Source organism: Carcharhinus amblyrhynchos, chromosome 13 (assembly GCF_965287045.1).
Source record: "Carcharhinus amblyrhynchos chromosome 13, sCarAmb.v2.hapA, whole genome shotgun sequence".
Taxonomy (NCBI): domain Eukaryota; kingdom Metazoa; phylum Chordata; class Chondrichthyes; order Carcharhiniformes; family Carcharhinidae; genus Carcharhinus; species Carcharhinus amblyrhynchos.
The window spans coordinates 11,138,804-11,159,793 of record NC_137336.1 but is presented as its reverse complement, the minus strand read 5'-3'; the positions used below and the strand labels follow the sequence as shown (position 1 = coordinate 11,159,793).

The following is a 20,990-nucleotide window of genomic DNA, read 5'->3' as shown; positions in this document are numbered from 1 at the left end:
GATTGATTTGGCTCCCAGATAAGCAGCACCTCGATTTTAAATTCTGATTGCTCTTACATCTCTCCATAGCCTTACCCTTCCTTTGCTTTGTAACTTCCTCCAGCCCCCCGACCCTTTGAGATCTTTGTGCTCCTCCAATCCTGGTCTCTTCCACATACCTGATTTTAATCGCTGCACCATTGGTGGCGATGCCTTCAGCTGTGATTGCCCTAACCTCTGGAATTCCCTCCCTGACTCTCTTCACTCCTCTTTCCTCCTTTTGAGATGCTCCTTGCGATCTACCCCTATCGCGAAGCCATCTGCCCTCATGTGCCCTGACGTAGCTGAGTGTCAAATCTAGTTTAATGGATCTTCTGCCTCAGGATGTTTCACTATACCAAAGGTGCTGTGTGACTTTTTTTTAATACATGGGGCATGGGTGTCGCTCGCTAGCCAGCATTTTCCTAGTTGCCCCTTGAGAAGGTGGCGGTGAGCTGGCTCCTTGAATCACTGCAGTTTACGTGCTGTGGGTTGACCCACAATGCCATTAGGAAGGGAATTTCAGGATTTTGACCCAGCGACTGCGAAGGAACAGCTGCGTACTGCAGTTGGCGTAGGGAATAAATCCCGAAAAATAGGGAAAAGATTTTTGATCAATATGTCCCCAGTCCAACAAGGAAAGAAGAACATATAAGAACAGAAAAGGTTGGAAATGCTCAGCAGGTTTGGCAGCATCTGTCAAAACAGAAAAACAAGAGTTAACGTTTCAGATCCACCTCAGGAACTAACTCTGGAAGGATTTTCCTGACCCTCCATGGAGAATGCCGTGAGCAAGTAAAATTCCATTAACTTCTGGCAGGACTGGAAAATCCCACTGGCAAGCAGGACTGAAAATTCCCATCCTCCGTCTCTCTCCACAAGTGTTTGCCAGATCTGCCGAATGTTTGCAGTGTTTCCTGTTCGTATTTTGGCTTTCCAGCATCCGCCGGAAAGATGGAATGGGCGGCATAGTGGCACGGTGGTTAGCACTGCACCCTCACAGCTCCAGGGGCCTGGGTTCGATTCCCAGCTTGGGTCACTGTCTGTGCAGAGTTTGCACGTTCTCCCCATGCCTGCGTGGGGTTTCCTCCGGGTGCTCCGGTTTCCTCTCATAGTCCAAAGATGTACAGGTTAGGTTGATTGGCCATGCCAAATTGCCCTTTAGTGTCCAGGATGTGTATGTTAGAGGGATTAGCAGGATAAATATGTGGGATTTCAGGGATAGGGCCTGGGTGGGATTGTTGTTGGTGCAGGTTTGAGTGGCTAAATAGCCTCCTTCTGCACTGTAGGGGTTCTATGAGTTTCTGAAATTCCTAGCCTCTGTTTCTCTCTCTCTCTCCACAAGTGTTGCCAGACCCGCTGAGTGTTTGCAGCACTTTCTGTTTTTATTTCAGATTTCCAGCATCCGCAGTATTTTGTTCAGGGAAAGACATGATGCTGGATCTACTCTCCAGAAATGAAGCAGAGGAAGTGAGTGTGTCACAGTTGAGAATCACCTAGCTAACCGTGACTACAACATCATTCTGTTTTAAAGTAATTTTGAAAGATTAGACAACATCAAAGATAGAAATGCTCAACTGGGAAGAGCTTTCAGTGATTTAAGAAAGGATCGAGCCTATAGTTTGGGACTGGTGATTGAAACGTAAAGCAGTAACAGAATAATGGAGGCCATTCAGGGTAGCGATGGCTCAGGGACAAACCAAGCTTATTCCTTTGAAAGGAAGAGGCAGAACTAATCCACTCTGGATAGCAAATGTAAAATTAAATAGAAAAAAGTGAAGGCTTCTGTCAAATGTCAGGAGCAAGATTTGAAGCAAAAGTTAAAGTTAATTTATTAGTCACAAGTAGGCTTACATTAACACCGCAATGAAGTTACCGTGAAAATCCCCTAGTCGCCACACTCCGGCACCTGCTCAGGTACACTTAGGAGAAATTTAGCACAGAAATGCACCTAACCAGCACGTTTTTCAGACTGTGGAAGGAAATGGGAGCACCCGGAGGAAACCCATGCAGACACGGGGAGAATGTGCAAACTCCAAACAGACAGTGACCTGAGCTGGGAATTGAACTTGGGTCCCTAGCGCTATGAGACAGCAGTGCCAACCACTGTGTCACCGTGCCGCCCAAGTTAATAATTGGGGTGAATATAGAAAGTGCAGGACTGAATGGAAAAAGTTAATAGAATCACACAATCATAGAATTAATACTTGTTTGATTTGAGCTGATTTATTATTATCACATGTATTAGTATACAATGAAAAGTATTGTTTCTTGCACACTATATGGACAGAGCGTATCATTCATAGAGAAGGAAAAGAGAGGGTGCAGAATGTAGTGTTACAGGCGTAGCAAGGATGTGGAGAAAGATTAACTTAATATATGGTAGGTCCATTCAAAAGTCTGTGCTGCAATAGGAGGCCATTTGGCCCATCATGTCTGCCCCATGTCTGTCCCTGTCACAGTATGGAAACAGCTCTTCTTAAAGTCACAATTTCAGTCCATTGTGAATGTGATTCAGGTAAACTCTCCTTCATTGCTCACCTCACCCTGTCTACAGTCGCTGAACTATCACCTTAACAACTCACAATGCCCGGCTGACTGACAACAGCTGTGGACCAATAGGAAGAGAGAGGTGTAGAGCCACATAATTGACGATGCAAAGAGAGGCGACAAGGAAAGATTGGCAGGCGACACTAAATAGATCCCCGAAACTGGGATGCTGGCCTTCATAGCGAGGGGGATTGAATATAAAAGTAGGGAGGTCTTGCTGCGGCTGTATAGGGCATTGGTGAGGCCGCAGCTGGAGTACTGTGTGCAGTTTTGGTCGCTGTACTTACGCAAGGATATTTTGGCCTTGGAGGGAGTGCAGAGGAGGTTTACTAGGCTGATGCCGGAGTTGAGGGGGTTGAGCTATGAGGAGAGGCTGAATAAACTAGGCTTGTACTCGTTAGAGTTTAGAAGAATGAGGGGAGATCTCATTGAGACGTATAAGATGATGAATGGGATGGATAGGATAGAGGTGGAGAGGCTCTTCCCGCTCAGAAAGGACAGTAGGACTAGGGGGCACAGCCTCAAGATAAAGGGGGGGCGGTTTAGAACAGAGTTGAGGAGGAACTTCTTCACTCAAAGGGTGGTGAATCTCTGGAATTCTCTGCCCGTTGAGGCGGTGGAGGCTGCCTCGCTAAATATTTTTAAGACGCGGGTTGATGGGTTTTTGATAAACGAGGGGATTAAGGGTTATGGGGAGAGGGCGGGAATGTGGAACTGAGCCACGACAGATCAGCCATGATCTTATTGAATGGCGGGGCAGGCTCGAAGGGCTAGATGGCCTACTCCTGCTCCTATTTCTTACGTTCTTAAACCTCCGATAAACAAAAACACAAATTATTTTCCCAGGAGAAAGCTGAACCAATTAAAGACCCTTTATGATGAGGCAGTGAACCCAGCTAAAGTATTAAACAAGTGCTTAGAATCATTACATTGCAGTAGGAGGGCATTCAGCCCATAGAGTCTGCACCAACCTTCAGAGGAGCATCCCACTCTCTACCCAATCCCTGCAACTCAGCATGGCCAATGCACTAACCTGCACATCTTTGGACTGTGGGAGGAAACCAGAACAGGAAACCCACACAGTCACAGGGAGAACGTGCAGACTTCACACAGACAGTAACCCAAGCCAGGAATTGAACCCGGGTCCTTGGTGCTGTGCAGCAGCAGCACTAACCACTGTATCGCATCTGTTTTCACATCAAAAACTGAGGATGTGAAGAATACACTGAAGGAGGTGATAGAAGTTATGGATAGAATATGAACAGATAAAAAGAAGTACTAAAACGATGAACATTACTGAGAGTTAATAAAGTCACTGGCCCAAATAGAATGCATCTCAGGTTGTTGAAAGAAGCAAAGGTAGAATTAGCCGAGGCACTTGGTCACAAATCTTTCAGTCCTTATTAGATGGAGGAGTATGTCGGTGAGCTGGAGGATTGTTAAGGTTATATCCCAATTTTCACTCCCAAATCTAATCCCAGGTTCCTGAATCACAGCTGGTGAGTGTTGTGTTCTTGAGACGAGAAAGTGACTTTGAGCCTATATGGTCCCCAAAACTGTCCACCGTTGTAACTTTTTCTCACTTTGTGTTTGGATGTATTCAAGATAAATGGATCAAGACCAATGCTGTGATTGGTCAACAACCGACTGCTGTTGTATCATGTGATTACCAAGATGGTGGAAGACGATCTGGATGGAACTTGGTATTTTTCATCCAGTAACTCCCTAGGTTCCTCTCACGTTCAGCACAGGGAAGAGATGTTTGTGTTCATCATTTATATTGCATCTTCTACAATAGTAAAATGTCCCAAGGTTCATCACAGGATTTAATTTGATTTATTATTGTCACATGTATTGGGATACAGTAAAAAATTGTTTCTTGCATGCTAAACAAACAAAGAGTACCAAATAAAGAGAAGGAAAGCAGAATGTAGTGTTACCATCATGGCTAGGATGTAGAGAAAGATCAGCTTAGTATAAGGTAGATCCATCCAAAAATCTGATGGCAGCAGGGAAGAAGCTGTTCTTGAGTCGGTTGATATGTGACCTCAGACTTTTGTATCTTTTCTTGATGGAAGAAGGTGGAATAGACTATGTCTGGGGTGCGTGGGGTCCTTGATTTTGCTGGTTGCTTTTCCAAGGCAGCGGGAAGTGTAGACGGAGTCAATGGATGGGAGGCTGGTTTGCATGATGAACTGGGTTACGTTCAAGACCCTTTGTCATTTCTTGCAGTCTTGGTCAGAGCAGAGCCGTACCAAGCTGTGATACAACCAGAAAGGAATGCTATGAAACCAGGAATTGACACTCAGGCAAAGGAGGAGATATTGGGAAGGGTGATTCAAAGCAAGGTTAAGGAGGTACATTACAAGAAGCATCTTAAAAGGAGAGAGAGGCGAAGAGATCCAGGCCATCTACTGCCCAACTCTGATTGGGCACATTCCAGCAGGTGCCATCATATGAATGCCCTGCCCCCACACTTCTCCAACATGTCCACCCCTGCAATGGCCAGTAAATGGACGCCTCATTACTCCATTTGGGTGATTTTTAGCTATTCAGCTCCATTTCAGATATTTTCCCCCTCAATGACAAAAAGGTTCAAGGGAATATTTTTCAAAGCACCATTTTTTTGAGTGCTGCTGTGACTTTTTTTTGCTCCCAAATTTTGCCTGCAGCAGCGACTGGGAGATTATTCATTAATTCCTAAAGACTCCAGCGGAATCCTGGAGTATTTCCAACCTCACCATGCAGCTGAAGACACAACCACTATTAAACAAAATAAAATAAGAGGCGCTCTCCAGAGACCGAAATTGGAGCAGCGTGGAGATCACCGAGGTCTGGAGGAGGTTACAGAAGAACATAAGAACATAAGAAATAGGAGCAGGAGTAGGCCATCCAGCCCCTCGAGCCTGCCCCGCCATTCAATAAGATCATGGCTGATCTGTGTTTCACTGGACCAAAAGTTAGTGTAGGTAAATGGGGATATTTGAACTCAGGACTTTGGGCAAGTTAGGGTGTTTTTAATTCATTCATGGGACATGGGCAACACTGATTGGCCAGCATTTATTGCCCATAACTTGTTCAGAGGGCAGTCGTGAGTCAGCCGCATTGCTGTTGCTCAGGAATCACATGTGGGCGAGACAGTACAGGCAGCAGATTTCCTTCCCTAAGGAACATTAGTGAACCAGATAGGTTTTTCCTGACAATTGACAATGATTTCATGGTCATCAGTAGATCCCTAATTCCAGATTTTTTTTTTATTGAATTCAAATTCCACCATCTGCCGTGGTGGGATTCGAAACCGGGTCCCCAGAACATTAGCTGAGTTTCTGGATTAATAGTCAAGTGATAATACCACTCGGCCATTGTCTTCCCTACTGGAGGAGCGTGGTTAGGGAAAGCAGGGTTTTGGCTGAGGTTAAGTTTACTGAGAGTGAAAGGTGAGAGGTCGGTTCGGGAATGCATCGGATCGGTTCAGTTAGGAGGTAACAAGGGCATGGACGAGAGTTTCAGCAGCAGATAAGCTGAGGCAGTTACAACAGTGGGCAGTGTGACATTAGCAAAAATAGGTGGCCTTAGCAATAGAGAGGAGATGGGGAGGGGGGGAACTCAACTTAATGTCAGGTAGGATATAGAGGTTGTGAATTGCCTGGTTCAGCCTGATTTGATCTGATTTGATTTATCATCATCGCGTGTATTAATATACAATGAAAAGTATTGTTTCTTGCGTGCTATACGGACAAAACATACCATTGTTAGAGAAGGAAACGACAGCGTGCAGAACATAGTGTTACAGTCATAGGTAGGGTGTAGAGAAACATCAACTTAATGCAAGGTAGGTTCATTCAGAAGTCTGACAGCAGCAGAGAAGAAGCTGTTCTTGAGTTGGTTGGTACGTGACCTCAGACTTTTGTATCTTTTTCCCGAAGGAAGAAGGTGGAAAACAGAATGTCCAGGGTGTGTGGGATCCTTGATTATGCTGGCTACTTTGCTGAGACGGTGGGAAGGGTAGCCAGAGTCAATGGATGGGAGGCTGGTTTGCGTGATAGATTGGGCTACATTCACGATCTTTTGTAATTCCTTGCAGTCTTGGATGGAGCAGGAGTCGTACCAAGCTGTGATATAATCAGAAAGAATGCTTTCTATGTGCGTCAGTAAAAGGTGGTGAGAGTCGTAGCTGACATGCCAAATTTCCTTAGTCTTCTGAGACAGTAGAGGCATTCGTGGGCTTTCTTAACCATAGTGTCAGCATGGGGGGATCCAGGACAGGTTGTTGGTGATCCGGACATCTAAAAACTTGAAGTTCTCAACCCTTTCTACTTTGTCCCCGTTGATGTAGACAGGATTCCCCTTTAAGCTTACCGAAATCAATGACAATCTCCTTCATTTTGTTGACATTGAGGGAGAGATTATCGTTGCCGCAGCAGTTCACCAGACTCTCTATCTCATTCCTGTACTCTGTCTCGTCATTGTTTCAGATCTGACCCACCATGGTGGCATCATCAGCAAACTTGAAAATTGAATTGGCGGGAAATTTGGCCACACGTTCGTAGGGGTGTAAAGAGTATAGTAGTTACATAATATAGGAGTATAGCAGGAGTATAGTATAGTTCCTTGCGGTGTTGGGCAGAGCAGGAGCCAAAGCAGCTGTGATACAACCAAAAAGAATGCTTTCTGTGGTGCATCTGAAGTGGAGGAGAGCGATGTGGTGTGTGGATTGTGCATCGTTCCAGGTGTTATGGTAAAGTTAGGCAAGAACTGCAGCTCCAAGATTACGCTGAGCACAAAGTAATGTTTTCAGTTATACATTTGGGTGAGGAGGATGGTTCAGGCGCGGTGACACATTGGTCCATCTCTTGACAATTCTATAAAATGTCTTTAATCCTGCACTATCTGTATTAAATAAGCTTTGGGAGTCAACCTGGTTAAGTGGGTAACTCTCGTGCCTCTCAAGTTCAAGTCCCACTCCGAAGACTTGAGCACAAAATCCGGACTCGCCCTGTGCCAGTAGGAGGGAGTGCTGCACTGTCAGCAGTGCCATCCTTCAGGTTAAACCAGGAACCCACATCTGCCTTCCTGGGAGGACATAAAAGATCCCACTATTTTGGAGAGAAGTGGATTTCTCTCTCTCTCTCTCGTGCCCGTATTTATCCCTCACACCACAATGGTTAGTAATATCATAAAAACTAGGAGCAGGAGTGAGCCATTCAGCCCTTCCAGCCTGTTCCGCACCCCACCCCATTCAATATGATTATGGCTGATCCTCGATCTCAATGCCATACTCCCCGCTTCCTCCCCCCATTCCCCTTGATGCCTTGCTGTGCTTTTTTCCTTACACTCCAACAGTGGCTACACCTGAAGCAAAAGTATTTCACTGGCTGTGAAGCGCTTTGCGATGTCCTGAAGTCATGAAAGGCGCTATATAAATGCAAGTCTTTCTTTTTTTTTCTTCCATAGAGATGTGAGCCCCTGTACCTCATCCGTGCCAGATGCCAACTGAAGCAGCAGCCTGCACAGGTATGAGCATGGCAGATGGTAGATGTGGTGTGTGTAGGGTTGCCAACTCTGGTTGGACCTATTCCTGGAGGCTTCACCGTATGTCCTCCGACTTCCAACCATCCCCCCACCCCCCCAACTCCCCCCCCACCCCACCCGTCCCCAATACTTTTAAACTGATAAATCGACAACGTGCGAAGGGAACACACAATTGCTCTGTTTTTCTTCTAAAATGCCCCGTGAGCTTCCTTTTCCGGGTTTGCTTTGTTCAAAGCGGTGTCCGGGAGGTTAACCTTTTATTCCTGGAGACTCCAGGACAATCCTGGAGGGTTGGCAACTCTAGACGCACGTCACGGCTGGTGGGGATGCTCGCTGCTTGAGAAAATAATAGTTCACGGTTTTTGTTTCACGTAAATGGGCCAAATGACGTGGTTAAGTTTGAGAGTCCTGTTACTCAGCTTGGGTCTCATTTAGGTGTAACTACACCTGGGGTGTGTGATCTTCATCAGCTTGTCAGGGAGATGAACGTAGGGACATAGAAAATAGGTGCAGGAGGCCATTCGGCCCATCTTCTGCCCCTCTGTTAGATCATGGCTGACTTTACTCCTGATTTGATGCCATTTTCCCGTACTATCCCATATCCTTTGACATTCTTTATATCTAGAAATCTACCAATCTCTGTCTTAAACATTTTCAACGACTGAGCTTCCGTGATGACGAGAATTCCAAAGATTTACTGCCTTTTGAAAGGAGAAATTTCTCCTCACCTCAGCCATAAACGGGCGACTTCTTACTGTGTCATCGAGTCATAGAGCCATACCGCACAGAAACAGGCCCTTCGGCCCAACCAGTCCGTGCCGACCATTGCGTCCTCTCAGCTAGTCCCAATGTGTGGCCCACATCCCTCTAATCCTTCCCCATCCATTTACTTACCCAAATGCTTTTTAAGTATTGCTGTTGTACACATGGTAGCACAGTGGTTAGCACTGCTGCTTCACAGCGCCAGGGACCTGAGTTCGATTCCCGGCTTGGATCACTGTCTGTGTGGAGTTTGCACATCCTCCCCGTATCTGCATGGGTTTCCTCCAGGTGCTTCGGTTTCCTCCCACGCTCTGAAAGACGTGCCGGTTAGGTACATTGACCGGAACAGGCGCCGGACTGTGGCGACCAGGGTAATTACACAGTAACTTCATTGCAGTGTTAATGCAAGTCTTACTTGTGACTACGAAATAAACTCTACTTGCCTCAACCACTTTCCCTGGCAGATCATTCCACACACCACCACCCTCTATGTGAACAAGTCCCTTTTCCCCCTCACCTTAGTTTTCATGCGAATGTATCTGTCTAGATTCTAGACAGTATCTAGAACTGTCCCCCAGTTCTAGACCTCCCCCAAGACCCCTAACCAGGGGAAAACACCCTTCCCGCACCTCCCCTGTCCAAACCTGTAAGAATCTTCTACACTTCAAAATTTTAGAAGGTTCCACCCCCGACTGTGGCCAGGATTATTTGGCCCTGCCACGGTGTGTCTCCCTTGGCCAGATACCGGGGCCAGTTAACCTGCCAGTTACTTTGGTGGGATCTTAATATCAGCAGGTGGGAGGAGGCGCAGAATCCTGGCCTGTATAAAAGTTGGGGGGTCTTCAGTTAACGGTACGACACACAGGGGGGTGGAGATTGCGGCTCTGAACTGCCTCTCCGTTCACACCCTAACAATGGACAACAGGGGGGAGGGGGGCACCAGTAACCTGCCTCTGTCACCCCAATGAAAACCAGTGAGCATGAGGCCCGGTGTAACTCCACTGCCCTTGGAATACAAAGGGGTGGAAGTGACGGCATTTCGGCTACATGAAAGCTTTGGTCAGAGGCCGTGGCAGATGGAAATCAGTGTGAGGAAATCTGAGGCTACTCACTGTGGACCCAAGGCAGACAAATCTGGAGTTTTTTCCTTAACGAAAAGAGTCTAGGAAATGTGGAGAGTTCCTGTTTCAGTTGTGGCAGCATTACAGACTAACATCTGTATTGTGCCAACATTTTTTTTTATGAATGAAGCAGCAATGTGATAGTGGCCAGTTAATCTTGTTTTCTTTAATGATGTTGATTGAGGAGCAGGCATTGTCCAGGATTCCAAGGATAACTCCCCTGCTGCTCTTCAATGCCAGCTTGTGATTCAGAGGCAACTGTGCTGCCAACTGCAACACAGCTGGCACGGTTTTAGCTGTCCAGTACACTGGTTCCTAACTGGTGCGCCGTTGTACACTAGTGTGTCATGAAGACGTCCCCAAGGGTGTCACAGTAGCACAGTGGGTTAGCACTGCTGCTTCACAGCTCTAGGGTCCTGGGTTCGATTCCCAGCTCGGGTCACCGTCTGTGTGGAGTTTGCACATTCTCCTCGTGTCTGCGTGGGTTTCCTCCAGGTGCTCCGGTTTCCTCCCACAGTCCAAAGATGTGCGGGTTAGGTTGATTGGCCATGCTAAACTTGCCCCTTAGTGTCCTGGGATGCGTAGGTTAGAGGGATTAGTGGGGTAAAATATGTAGGGATATGGGGGTAGGGCCTGGGTGGGATTGTGGCCGGTGCAGACTCGATGGGCCGAAGGGCCTCTTTCTGCACTGTAGGGTTCTATGATGCTATGAAAAAAGGTGCACAATGATTCAAAATTCATGGAATTAAACTAAAACTACACCTCATAGTCAGCTCTCTGTTCAGCCTCTTCAAGATCTGAGGAATCTTGGGCCTCCTGCAAAGGCACCGACTAGGAGAGAGCCACATGTGCGCAGCTTAGATCTTTTACATTGGTCAGGCTCCGTGCACATGACCAACAGGACTTGGAGCTGAAGACATTCTTCACACATGGTTGTGAAAAATGACTTGTGATAGTGAAGAGTGACTTGGGTATTGTCAACAATGAATAGTGATTGTGAACAGTGACTTGTGAAAGTGAACAGTGACTTGTGATAGTGAACAGTGGTTTGGGTTGTGACCAGTGACTTACGGTTGCTAACAGTTGTTGTGAACGGTGGCTTGTGGTTGTGAACAGTGAGTTGGGCTTGTGGACGCTGGCCGCGATTGTGAACGTAAGCTTGGGGTTGTGAACAATAATTGGGAGTGTGGACCGTGAATTCTGGTTGTAAACCATGGCTCTGGATGTGAACAGTGATGATCTTGTGAATAGTGATTTGGAGTTGTGAACAGTGGTTGTGAACCGTGGTTGCAATTGTGAATGGTGGTTGTGATTGTGAACAGTGGTTGCGATTGTGAACAGTGAATTCTGGTTGTGAGCCACGGCTCTGGTTGTGAACAGTGATGATCTTGTGAACAGTGGTTGTGAACAGTGGTTGTGAGCTCCAACATGGGTTTGTGAACAGTGACACACGGTTGTGAACAGCGCTTGTTATTGTGAACAGATACTTGTGGTTGTGGACAATGACTTGTGGATTTGAACAGTAGCTATGTTGTGAAGAGTGAATAGTGATTGTGAGCAGTGGTTGTGATTGTGAAAAGTGATTTGTGCCAGTGAACAGTGAGTTGTGAATGCAAACAACTTGTTGGTGTGAACAGTGACTTGTGAAATATGATTGTGAACAGTGTGTTTATGAATTGTGAATTGATTGTGATTGTGAACAGTGGGTGGATGTAGTGAACAGTAAATAGTGATTCTGAACAGTGGTTAAGGTTAGGGAAAAGTGACTTGGCCTTGTAAAAAGTAGATTGTGATTTTGAACAGTGTCCTGGGGTTGTGAAAAGTGGCTTGTGCTAATGAGCAGTGAATTCTGATTTTGAACAGTGAACTGTGGTTGTGAACAGTGAATTTTAGTTGTGAAAAGTGCCTTGGGGGTGTAAACAGTGGTTGGAGTAGTGAAAAGTGACTTGTAAAGTTAAAGATTTATTTGTTAGTCACAAGTAATCTTACATTAACACTGCAATGAAGTTACAATGAAATTCCCCTAGTTGCCACACTCTGGCACCTGTTTGGGTCAATGCACCTAACCAGCACGTCTTTCAGACTGTGGGAGGAAACTGGAGCACCCAGAGGAAACCCACACAGTCACAGGGAGAATGTGCAGACTCCACACAGGCAGTGACCCGAGGCTGGTCATTGTGGACAGTGACTTGTTGTTATAGACAGTGGTTGTACTTGTGAATATTGGCTTGGGGTTGTGAACAGTGACTGGGAACGTAAAAGTGAATTCTGGTTGTGAACTATGGCTGTGGTTGTAAACAGCGATGATCTTGTGAATAGTGATTGTGATTGAACAGTCAATTAGCATTGTGAATAGTCGTGTGGTTGGGATTGTGAACAGTCATGATCCTGTGAATAGTGACTTGGAGTTGTGAACAGTTGTTGCAATTGTGCACAGTAAATTCTGGTTGTAAACAGCGACTTGTGGATGTAAATCGTAATTATGTTATGAACACTGAATAGTGATTCTGAACAATGGTTGTGGTTGTTAACAGAGATTTGGCTGTGTGAAAAGTGGATTGTGATTTTGAAAAGAGACCTGGGGTAGTGAACAGTTCCTTGTGGACTTGAACAGTGGTTGTAGTTATGAATAGTGATTGGCACAGTGGTTAGCACACTGCCTCACAGTGCCAGAGACCTGGGTTCAATTCCCAGCTTAGGTCACTGTCTGTGTGGAGTTTGCATGTTCTTCCCATGTCTGCGTGGGTTTCCTCCATGTGCTCCGGTTTCCTCCCACAGTCTGGAAGATGTGCTGGTTAGGCGCATTGGCCATGCTAAATTCTCCCTCAGTGTAAATGTCAATTGCATTTGTAATGTTGCAAAGTGCCTTGATGTATTTGGGAGCTAGGGAGCTGAGTGCAAACGCTGCAGACATAGACTGTAACGCACACGGAAGGTGCTAGAAGAATGCAGTAGTAAAAAGTCTGACAACACCAGGTTTTAGTCCAACCAATTTATTTGATAGTAAACTCACAAGCTTTCGAGGGGACTCCCTCTTCGTCAGGTGAATGGAGAGTTCTGGCCTCAGACAGAGCATATAAAGCACAGACAGTTTAGAGATTACTGATTAGAATGCGAATCTTTACACCTAACCTGCTGTTCAAGTCCTAAAGTGGCCGACAATGTGTGTGGAAGGAGCACTGATCACAGGTTAAAGAGATGTGTATTGTCTCCAGACAGTACAGTAAGTGAGGTTTTGCAAACCCAGGCAAGTCACAGAGGTTACAGATAGTGCGACATGAACCCAAGATCCCTGTTGAGACCGTCCTCATGTGTGGAACTTGGCTATCAGTCTCTGTTCAGCGACTCTGCGTTGCCGTGTGTCATGAAGGCCACCCGAAGGTCAAGAGGCTGAATGCCCGTGACCACTGAAGTGTTCGCCAACAGGAAGGGAACAGTCTTGCCTGGTGATTGTCGAGCGATGTTCATTCATCCGTTGTTGTAGCATCTGCATGGTCTCCCCAATGTACCATGCTTCAGGACACCCTTTTTTGCAACGTATCAGGTAGACAATGTTGGCCGAGTTGCAAGAGTATTTACCGTGTACCTGGTGTATGGTATTCTCACGTGTGATGATGGTATCCGTGTCGATGATCCGGCATGTCTTGCAGAGGTTGCTGTGGCAAGGTTGTGAGGCCTTGTGGTCACTGTTCTTCTGAAGACTGGGTAGTTTGCTGTGAACAATGGTCTGTTTGAGGTTGTGTGGTTGTCTGAAGGCAAGAAGCGGGGGTGAGGGAATGGCCCTGGCGAGATGTTCGTCTTCATCAATGATATGTTGAAGACTCCAGAGAAGATGTCGTAGCTTCTCCGCTCCGGGGAAGTACTGGACGACGAAGGGTACTCTGTCCACTGTGTCCCGTGTTTGTCTTCTGAGGAGATAGGTGCGGTTTTTCGCTGTGGCACATTGGAACTGTCGATCTATGAGTCGAGAGACGTTTAAGATGATGAATGGGATGGATAGGATAGAGGTGGAGAGACTCTTCCCGCTCAGAAAGGACAGTAGGACTAGGGGGCACAGCCTCAAGATAAAAGGGGGGCGGTTTAGAACGGAGTTGAGGAGGAACTTCTTCACTCAAAGGGTGGTGAATCTCTGGAATTCTCTGCCCGTTGAAGTGGTGGAGGCTGCCTCGCTAAATATTTTTAAGACGCGGGTTGATGGGTTTTTGATAAGAGAGGGGATTAAGGGTTATGGGGAGAGGGCGGGAATGTGGAACTGAGCCACGACAGATCAGCCATGATCTTATTGAATGGCGGGGCAGGCTCGAAGGGCTAGATGGCCTACTCCTGCTCCTATTTCTTATGTTCTTATGTTCTTATGTACCCGAACAGGCGTTGGACTGCGGCAACTAGGGGATTTACATAGTAACTTCACTGCATGTTAATGTAAGGCTACTTGTGACTAATAAATACACTCTAAACTTTAGTTGTGAGAAGTGAGTTGGGGTTGTGAACAGTGATTCAGATTGTGAAGAGTGACTTATAGTTATTAACAGTGATTGTGAACATTGAGCTGTGGATTTTGGTTGTGAGTTGGGGTTGTGAACGCTGGTTGCGATTGTGAACAGTGGTTTGGTTGTGAACATCACCTTGGGGTTGGGAACAGTGTTTGGGACTGTGGTCAGTGAATTCTGGTTGTGAACTATGGCTGTGGTTGTAAACAGCAATGATCTTGTGAACAGTGTTTGTGATTGTGAACAGTCAATTAGGATTGTGAATAGTCGTGTGGTCGGGGTTGTGAATGGTGACTTGGGGTTGTGAACAAGAGTCTTGTGATAGTGAACAGTGGTTGTGAACAATGAATTGTTATCGTGAATAATGACTTGGGGATTGTGAACAGTGGCTTGTGGTTGTAAGCAGTGGTAGCGATTGTGAACAGTGATTTTGATTGTGAACAGTGATTGGGAGCGTGAACAGTGAATTTTGGTTGTGAACTACGGCTGTGGTTGTGAGCAGTGATGATCTTGTGAACAAAAGCTTGTAATTGTGAACAATGGCTGTGAAAAGTGACTTGTGGATTTGAACAATAGTTATGTTGTGAATAGTAAATAGTGATTGTGATTGTGAACAGTGAGTGGAGTTGTGAACAGTAAATAGTGATTCTGAACAGTGGTTAGGGTTAGGGAAAAGTGACGTGGCCCTGTGAAAAGTAGATTGTGATTTTGAACAGTGACCTCGGGTTGTGAAAAGTGGCTTGTGCTAATGAGCAGTGAATTCTGATTTTGAACAGTGAATTCCGACTGTGAATAGTGAATTCCAGTTACAGACAGTGAATTCTGATTGTAAACAGTGACTGGGGCTTTGAACAGTGATTGGAGTTGTGAACAGTGAATTCTGTTTGTGAACACTGAATTCTAATTGTGAAAAGTGACTTCAGGTAATGAACAGTGAATTGTGGTTGTGAACAGCAACTTGTAAAGTTAAAAGTTTGTTTAAATTGTCACAAACCAGCTTAAATTAACGCTGCAATGAAGTTACTGTGAAATTCCCCTAGTTGCCACAGTACGCCACCTGTTTGGGTAGAATGAAGGAGAATTTAGCATGGACAATGCACCTAACCAACACATCTTTTGGAGGAACACAAAACACTCAGAGGAAACCCAAACAGACATGGGGAGAATGTGCAGACTTCACGTAGACACGGACCCAAGCCGGGAATCGAACCTGGGCCCCTGGCACTGTGAGGCAGCAGTGCCAACCACTGTGCCACTATGCTGTTCTTGCATTGTTGTGAACAATGAACTGTGACTTGGTGTTGTGAACAGTGATTTGGGTTTAGAACAGTGTTGGTATTGTGAACAGTGAGTTTGATATTGTGAACGATGAGTTGGGTATTTGTGAGCAGTGAGTTGGGGATAGTGAACAGTGAGTTGGGCATTGCGAACAGTGATTTGGGTATTGTGAGCAGTGAGTTGGATATTGTGAGCGGTGAGTTGGGAATTGTGAGCAGTGATTTGGGGATTGTGAGCAGTGAGTTGGGGATTGTGAACAGTGAGTTGGGGATTGTGAGCAGTGAGTTGGGGATTGTGAACAGTGAGTTGGGGATTGTGAGCGGTGAGCTGGGGATTGTGAGCGGTGATTTGGGTATTGTGAGCAGTGAGTTGGGGATTGTGAACAGTGAGTTGGGGATTGTGAGCAGTGAGTTGGGGATTGTGAGCAGTGAGTTGGGGATTGTGAGCAGTGATTTGGGTATTGTGAGCAGTGAGTTGGGGATTGTGAGCAGTGAGTTGGGGATTGTGAGCAGTGAGTTGGGGATTGTGAACAGTGAGTTGGGGATTGTGAGCAGTGAGTTGGGGATTGTGAGCAGTGAGTTGGGGATTGTGAACAGTGAGTTGGGGATTGTGAGCAGTGAGTTGGGGATTGTGAGCAGTGAGTTGGGGATTGTGAGCGGTGAGTTGGGGATTGTGAATGGTGAGTTGGGGATTGTGAGCAGTGAGTTGGGGATTGTGAATGATGAGTTGAATATTGTGAGCAGTGAGTTGGATATTGTGAGCAGTGAGTTGGGGATTGTGAATGATGAGTTGGATATTGTGAGCAGTGAGTTGGATATTGTGAGCAGTGAGTTGGGGATTGTGAACAGTGAGTTGGGGATTGTGAACAGTGAGTTGGGGATTGTGAATGGTGAGTTGGATATTGTGAGCAGTGAGTTGGGGATTGTGAGCAGTGATTTGGGTATTGTGAGCAGTGAGTTGGGGATTGTGAGCAGTGAGTTGGGGATTGTGAGCAGTGAGTTGGGGATTGTGAACAGTGAGTTGGGGATTGTGAGCAGTGAGTTGGGGATTGTGAGCAGTGAGTTGGGGATTGTGAGCAGTGAGTTGGGGATTGTGAGCAGTGAGTTGGGGATTGTGAACAGTGAGTTGGGGATTGTGAGCAGTGAGTTGGGGATTGTGAGCAGTGAGTTGGGGATTGTGAGCGGTGAGTTGGGGATTGTGAATGGTGAGTTGGGGATTGTGAGCAGTGAGTTGGGGATTGTGAATGATGAGTTGAATATTGTGAGCAGTGAGTTGGATATTGTGAGCAGTGAGTTGGGGATTGTGAATGATGAGTTGGATATTGTGAGCAGTGAGTTGGATATTGTGAGCAGTGAGTTGGGGATTGTGAACAGTGAGTTGGGGATTGTGAACAGTGAGTTGGGGATTGTGAATGGTGAGTTGGATATTGTGAGCAGTGAGTTGGGGATTGTGAGCAGTGAGTTGGGGATTGTGAGCAGTGAGTTGGGGATTGTGAGCAGTGAGTTGGGGATTGTGAACAGTGAGTTGGGGATTGTGAGCAGTGAGTTGGGGATTGTGAATGATGAGTTGGATATTGTGAGCAGTGAGTTGGATATTGTGAGCAGTGAGTTGGGGATTGTGAACAGTGAGTTGGGGATTGTGAGCAGTGAGTTGGGGATTGTGAATGGTGAGTTGGGGATTGTGAGCAGTGAGTTGGGGATTGTGAGCAGTGAGTTGGGGATTGTGAGCAGTGAGTTGGGGATTGTGAGCAGTGAGTTGGGGATTGTGAGCAGTGAGTGGTATTGTGAACGGTGAGTTGGGGATTGTGAGCAGTGAGTTGGGGATTGTGAGCAGTGAGTTGGATATTGTGAGCAGTGAGTTGGGGATTGTGAGCAGTGAGTTGGGGATTGTGAGCAGTGAGTTGGATATTGTGAGCACTGAGTTGGGGATTGTGAACAGTGAGTTGGGGATTGTGAACAGTGAGTTGGGGATTGTGAGCAGTGAGTTGGGGATTGTGAATGGTGAGTTGGATATTGTGAGCAGTGAGTTGGGGATTGTGAGCAGTGAGTTGGGGATTGTGAGCAGTGAGTTGGGTATTGTGAGCAGTGAGTTGGGGATTGTGAGCAGTGAGTGGTATTGTGAACGGTGAGTTGGGGATTGTGAGCAGTGAGTTGGGGATTGTGAGCGGTAAGATGGATATTGTGAGCAGTGAGTTGGGGATTGTGAGCAGTGAGTTGGGGATTGTGAGCAGTGAGTTGGATATTGTGAGCACTGAGTTGGGGATTGTGAGCAGTGAGTTGGGGATTGTGAGCAGTGAGTTGGGGATTGTGAACAGTGAGTGGGATTGTGAGCAGTGAGTTGGGGATTGTGAGCAGTGATTTGGGGATTGTGAACAGTGATTTGGGGATTGTGAACAGTGAGTGGGATTGTGAGCAGTGAGTTGGGGATTGTGAACAGTGAGTGGGATTGTGAGCAGTGATTTGGGGATTGTGAACGGTGAGTTGGGGATTGTGAGCAGTGAGTTGGGGATTGTGAGCGGTGAGTTGGATATTGTGAGCAGTGAGTTGGGGATTGTGAGCAGTGAGTTGGGGATTGTGAGCAGTGAGTTGGATATTGTGAGCACTGAGTTGGGGATTGTGAGCAGTGAGTTGGGGATTGTGAGCAGTGATTTGGGGATTGTGAACAGTGAGTTGGGGATTGTGAACAGTGAGTGGGATTGTGAGCAGTGAGTTGGGGATTGTGAGCAGTGATTTGGGGATTGTGAACAGTGAGTTGGGGATTGTGAACAGTGAGTGGGATTGTGAGCAGTGAGTTGGGGATTGTGAACAGTGAGTGGGATTGTGAGCAGTGATTTGGGGATTGTGAACGGTGAGTTGGGGATTGTGAGCAGTGAGTTGGGGATTGTGAGCGGTGAGTTGGATATTGTGAGCAGTGAGTTGGGGATTGTGAGCAGTGATTTGGGGATTGTGAACAGTGAGTTGGGGATTGTGAACAGTGAGTGGGATTGTGAGCAGTGAGTTGGGGATTGTGAACAGTGAGTGGGATTGTGAGCAGTGATTTGGGGATTGTGAACAGTGAGTGGGATTGTGAGCAGTGAGTTGGGGATTGTGAACAGTGAGTGGGATTGTGAGCAGTGATTTGGGGATTGTGAACAGTGAGTGGGATTGTGAGCAGTGAGTTGGGGATTGTGAGCAGTGAGTTGGGGATTGTGAGAAGTGAGTTGGGGATTGTGAGCAGTGAGTTGGGGATTGTGAGCGGTGAGTTGGGGATTGTGAACAGTGAGTGGGATTGTGAGCAGTGAGTTGGGGATTGTGAGCAGTGAGTTGGGGATTGTGAACAGTGAGTGGGATTGTGAGCAGTGAGTTGGGGATTGTGAGCAGTGAGTTGGGGATTGTGAACAGTGAGTTGGGGATTGTGAGAAGTGAGTTGGGGATTGTGAGCAGTGAGTTGGAAATTGTGAGCGGTGAGTTGGGGATTGTGAGCGGTGAGTTGGGGATTGTGAGCAGTGAGTTGGGGATTGTGAGCGGTGAGTTGGTTACTGGCACTTATGACTGCAAGCAGTGGTGGTGATGATGAAAAGTGCATTGTGGTCGTGAACTGTGACTCTGGGTCGCGAACCACTCAGATAGCTGGTGATCTGGACACCTAGAAACTTGAAGCTCTCGACCCTTTTCACTTCATCACTGTTGATGTAGACAGGGGCATGTTCTCCACTACGCTTCTTGAAGGCGATGACAACCTCAGTCATTTTGTTGACAATGAGGGAGAGATTATTGTCGTTGCATCAGTTCACCAGATTCTCTATCTATTTCCTGTACTCTGTGTCATCGTTGCTTGCGATCCGACCCACTGTGGTGGTATCATCAGCAATCTTGAAAATTGTGCTGAAGGGGAATTTGGTCACACAGTCACTGGTGTATAAGGAGTATAGTAAGGGGCTGAGGACACAGCCTTGTGGGGCACTGGCATTGAGGATTTTGTTTAATCCATTCAGGGACATGGTCATCACTGGCTAGCCAGCATTTATTGTCCATCCATAGTTGCCCCTTGAGAAGGTGGTGGTGAGCTGCCTTCTTGAATCGCTGCAATCCATGTGTTGTGGGTTGACCCACAATGCCGTGAGGGAGGCAATTCCAGGATTTTGACCCATGGATAATTGTGGAGAAGTGGTCACGATCTATCCTTACCGAGCACAGTCTATGGGTTAGGAAGTCTAGGATCCAGTCGCAGAGAGAAGAGCCAAGCCCCAGGCCACAGCATCTGGAGATGAGTTTTGTGGGGATAATGGTGTTGAAGGCTCAGTTGTAGTCAATAAAAAGGAGTCTGACATTAAGTGTCCTTGTTGTCCAGGTGTTCCAGGGTTGTGTGCAGGGCCAGTGAGATGGTACCTCCTGTGGACCTGTTACAGTGAAAGGCAAACAGTAGTGGAGCCAGGCAATCTGGGAGACCGGAGTTGATGTGCGCCATGACCAACCTTTCGAAGCACTTCATACTAATGTATGTCAGAAACACTAGGCAGTGGTCATTAAGGCTCGCTGCCTGCCCTTTCTCTGGTACAGGGATGATGGTCATCTTCTTGAAGCAGGTAGGGACCTCAGATCAGTGTAAGGAGAGGTTAAAGATGTCAGCGAATGCCCTTGCCAGTTGCTGCAGAGGATCTGAGTGCCCCATCCGGGTGCCCCACCTGAGCCAGTCACTTTACATGGGTTAACTTTCAAGAAGCTGATCTGATGTCTGCGATGGTGATCACAGATACCAGTTTGGCCGAGGCCGTCAAGACGGATGACGTCCTCTTTCTGACCTCTTGCTCGAAACGAGTTTAGAATGCGTTCAGCTCATTAGGGAAGGCAATTCTACACGCCTTCATCGTGTAGCCTGTAGACCTTGTCATAGTCAGTGGGAGTCCGTGTGGCTAGGCTGGGATTCTAGTTTGGTCTGCTACTGTCTCTTGGCATCTTTGCTGGTTCTCCGTAGGTTATATCTGGACTTCTAGTATAGGTCGGAGTTGCCAACTTTAAAACCTCAGCCCTGGACTTCAGTAGGCAGTGTATATCGCTGTTCATCCACGGTTTCAATTGGGAAAGAGTCGGATTAGTTTCTTTGGCACGCAATATGTTACTGTAGTGGCGAACACATTTACGGTGATCGCTGAATTCTTGAATATTGACTAGTCCACTGACTTGGAGTCCTGAAGGAGAGCATCCGATTCCTCAGACCAACATTGCATGACTTTCTTTGTCGGATTCTCCCGCTTCAGTTT

The 20,990-nt window shown here is 46.7% G+C and overlaps 1 protein-coding gene across 1 annotated transcript in view; it reads left to right on the top strand.

Moving 5' to 3' along the window:
- flt4 (fms related receptor tyrosine kinase 4) overlaps positions 1 to 20,990 on the top strand; it is a 201,439-nt gene that overhangs the window by 57,245 nt on the left and 123,204 nt on the right. The window contains exon 2 of the mRNA XM_080201284.1: positions 8,023 to 8,082. Within this exon, the coding sequence (XP_080057410.1) occupies positions 8,055 to 8,082 (28 nt within the window). The 5' untranslated portion in view covers positions 8,023 to 8,054. The remainder of the gene's footprint in view (positions 1 to 8,022; positions 8,083 to 20,990) is intronic.